Source organism: Mesitornis unicolor, unplaced genomic scaffold (genome assembly GCF_000695765.1).
Source record: "Mesitornis unicolor isolate BGI_N332 unplaced genomic scaffold, ASM69576v1 scaffold7678, whole genome shotgun sequence".
NCBI lineage: Eukaryota > Metazoa > Chordata > Aves > Mesitornithiformes > Mesitornithidae > Mesitornis > Mesitornis unicolor.
The window spans coordinates 472-4,484 of record NW_010199746.1 but is presented as its reverse complement, the minus strand read 5'-3'; the positions used below and the strand labels follow the sequence as shown (position 1 = coordinate 4,484).

Genomic DNA, 4,013 nt, shown 5'->3' with positions numbered 1-4,013 from the left:
CCCTCTAGACCCCGTAGCACCCCGACGCCAAGACCCTCGCTGCGGGGAGGCACCGGGGGCAGCGCCCCGCGATGGGGGGCGCCCCAAGTCGCTCCTCTCAGCTCCGCTCCCCGGCCCGGCCGCTCACCGCCATCACTGCCGCCTCTTCCTGCCCTGCCGGATTCCGCGCGAAAACAGACCCACGTGGTCAGCAAAAGCGCGCGAAACCTCATGAATAATGGATAGGCTGGGGGCTGGCCCCGCCCCGCTACATGAATATGGATGAGTATGGGCAGCAGTGGCAAACTTCGGCAAATATTCGGGCAGAGGGCCTTATATGCCGGATCGACACTCATGAAAGGGGACTGCAAAGTCTTCCTTTGACTTTGGTCAAAGACTGAGGGGTGACCTCATTCATGTTCATAAATTTATAAAGGGCAAGTGTCAGGAGGAAGGAGCCAGGCTCTTCTCAGTGATGTCCAATGACAGGACAAGGGGCAATGGGAGCAAACTGGAGCACAAGAGGTTCATGTGAACATGAGGAAAATCTTTTTTACTGTGAGGGTGACAGAGCATGGCCCAGGCTGCCCAGAGAGGTTGTGGAGTCTCCTTCTCTGCAGACATTCAAAACCCGCCTGGACGTGTTCCTGTGTGACCTGGTCTGGTGATCCTGCTCTGGCAGGGGTTGGACTGGATGAGCTTTCAAGGTCCCTTCCAACTCCTAATATTCTGTGATTCTATGATTCCTGGAGCCCAAATCAGGGATATCAGGAAACTCCCCAGCCTGCTGCGGTTGTCAGACTTTTACCCGCAGCTGATCTTCCAGACACGTAGGGAGGAAACTGTGTCCTGTAGTCTGAGAGGAATAAAGAGAGACTTCAAGGCCTTGGGACAGTTGGTGAGAGTTTGGGGCATGAGTTATTTTTCCTTCCCTCCTTCCAGTTGTGGGCTCTAAGATGAGAATTAGCACGGCTCATTCATAGAGCTTTAAACTAAATTTGAAAGTGGATGGGGTTGTTGCTGGGTTTTCACCAGTGGGGCAGGGTTCTGGTATTACTGAAGACCAGAAGGCCTCCTACCCTCCCTAGGGTGAAATCAGCGTGCTCAGCTGGCTCCTTGAAATGCCTGTACGCCAATAAACAGGACGATTTAGAAATCTGTGTGCAGACAAGAAGCCACCTGGTTCCAGTGGTCAGGGTTTGGGTTCTCCTGGCCCGAGACTGCATGTCCTGGGAGCTAACTGGAGAGGTGGCACAGATCAGCAGCTACTGCTCTGTCTCTGCAGTCTCTTGCTGCAGTAAGCAGTGCTGTTTAGGAGAGGAGCTGAAGAGCACCAGTCCCACAGAAACCAGAAGAGGAATTTAGAGACACACAGCAAGCAATGGGCTGATGTTTGGCAAGGAGGCGAAATGCTTCCATTCTAGGCCGCAGGCTCTTGCATAATGGAAGTGGTTTGGACTTTGGAAATCTGTCCTTTCTGAAGGGTTCCTGACCACTATTTAGTATTGGGCTGTTTCTGCTCTTGGCCACATCAAGAGTGAGACAGTAACCCCGAAACAGGAGACACCAGAAGCAAAAGTGACTAAAGAGGCAGCTGACAGTCATAGACCTGAAATGGCTTTTGCAGGAGGAGCTGGATGATTCAGCCTGGTATGGATATAGCAAAGCATCGTGATATAAACAGGAGAGTGGCTCATCCTCGTCTCCATGACACATGACAGGGAACTGCTGGCTGGTGCTTGGAGGGAAACAGGCACAGAGAACGCCCAGAGATGTCCCCGTCTGTGAGAGACCACCAAGGCTTCAAGGGAGACAGCCCGGCACTTGTAAGACAGTACTGTCTGTCACGGCCCAGGTGACACGCTGTGACAATCCGGTCTCACCACAGGGTGACACTGTCTCTCCAGGCACTGGACAGCTGGATGGACAGAGCTTTTCTGCCTGGCCTTCCCAGAAGACCATGGACATACCCATGTTTTCACTGCTCTCTTTGCATGCCAGCTACACGTGGTCCTGTGCTTAAGCTGGAGTGCTCAGTCTCTTTTGAGAAGAGCTGAGGTTGGGCAGCTAAAACCACCCCCAAAATTAGGTGGCCATTGTGCATGGGACAGGGCTCTTTCTGCTGTGCTAACGGCGATGCACTGGGGCATGCGAGAGGGCTGAGATGCAGGCAGGGCCCAGACACCTCACTGGGGTGAACTCAGCCGAGCACCGAACTCCTGACCGGATCAAAACGTGCTGCTAGGATTTTCCAGACTGGTGGCTCCAGCTCACAGCACAGGAGAAGCCCCAGGGACTGAATTTTCCATGAAGAAAAAGGGCAGAGACACTGCAAGCCAGGTGAGATTGCCAAAGGACAGCAGACTGCAGCAGGTACAGCACCAAGTGTCGGCTTTCCTTGGGCCCCTCAAGGTTATACCAAGGCTGCTAAACATCACCTCTTGTCTTGCTTCAGCCAGACAAGCAAGGACAAAGGGAGTGAGCTCTGCCATCCTCATGCCCTGGATGGAGGGGATGACGCAGGGATCAGCAGTTCTCAGCTGAAGCAGGAGGATGTGTGCGCTGAGAGATAGGGCAGTCCTTGGGGGTGGGACGAGCAGAATTATTTCTGCACACCCCATATTTTGGCTTGTAAATACAAAGGAAACATAAGCGTGGATTCCCACCTCCTCTGTTTCATGTAAGCAGTGAGGAAGGCAGGATCCAAAGGGTCACAGTCTTTGCGGTGGCACCCAGCAGTCTTCTGCTTGAGAAACAGCTTTTGAATCGGGTGTCCCAAGCGCTGGGATCCAGTGAATCAGATGGAAAAAGCAGGTGGATTGGAAAACACAATCTCTCCTTTTGGCACAGTTATGTGGGAGGTAACGTGTTCAGTTAGTTAGCACCCGAGGCTACAAGTGAGAAGACATGGGTTTTACTTTTGGCTCTGTTACCAAGGCAGAAGCACACCACCTCTCTTTAAACAGAAGTGTCCCTTTTATAACCATCAGAGATGTTGGTGCCTGCCGAGCCTTTGAGCCTGGATCCCTAAACAGAACACATCGAAATATTGCAACATACGATTAACCTGAACAACAGTGTGAAAAGAGACAAGCTAAGGACTGGCTTCTCCAGATGTCATTCCAAAGGCATGACACCAGCATAAAAAACAGGTTAATCTCAGTGGAAAATCAGAGGAATAGGGCAAGGAAGGCAACACAGCCTCAGGGTATGTTCTTGCTGCAGCAAAGCTGGAAAATTAAACCCTGAGAAGATCAAGCAGCCTCGAGTTGAGAAAGATGTATATGTGGGGTGGGCCTGAAACATTGTTCATGCTGTTGGCTAGAGCAGGGCAGGCAAACTTGTTCAATATAGGGATCTTCTAAAGAGGTGTAGACCTTGTACAGCAAATTTCAGCTTAGCAAAGGCCTTGCATTCCTAGAGAGACAATCCCTAGAGCCCCCTGTGAACCACAGGTAGAAAAACCATGGCAGGGTCTATCTTCCAGTCCTTGAAACGACTCAGGTAACAAGCATCCCCTTGAAACTCTGTTCACAGTCAGACAGCTCTTACTGCCAGGAGTGACCTGCTGATATTTAGGCAGTTATTTACTTTAACTTCCTTTCAAAATCTTGGCTCATTTATCCCAGTTATTCCCTTGTTTACTACAATAAGCAGCTCTTCTCTCTGGCTGACATTTGCACCTCCAAATACTGCTAATTAGAATGTTTCGCTTTAGCTGCTAACTTCCAACCTCTGCCAAGTTGATTCTGTCAGCTTTAAACTTCCCTTAAAAGCCAAACTCTCCAGCTTGTTAATCATTCTCTCCTGCAGGGACTCGCTTATAGGATCCAGCCCCTGGAAGAAAATAATTAACTCCCCTACCCTGCAATCAATAATCCCTCTACAGAAGTAGCCTAAAATGCTTATCCTCCTCACCTTGGAGGTGGGTGACAACTTGGGCTGCTGGATCACACGACTGTTCACTGCTGGGTGCGATACTGGGTTGTGCGGGCTGGCCTGGAAGACACAGCCAAGCTGGAATAGCCAGAGCC

General features: G+C 51.0%; 1 protein-coding gene across 1 annotated transcript in view; it reads right to left on the bottom strand.

Moving 5' to 3' along the window:
* The window catches only part of MCM2 (minichromosome maintenance complex component 2), a gene marked incomplete at its 5' end in the record, with an annotated part of 14,640 nt that extends 10,662 nt beyond the window's left edge, over positions 1 to 3,978 (bottom strand). Inside the window, one exon of the mRNA XM_010189545.1 lies at positions 3,898 to 3,978. Coding sequence (XP_010187847.1) covers positions 3,898 to 3,978 — 81 coding nt within the window. The remainder of the gene's footprint in view (positions 1 to 3,897) is intronic.
* Between the last annotated feature and the right edge of the window lie 35 nt (positions 3,979 to 4,013).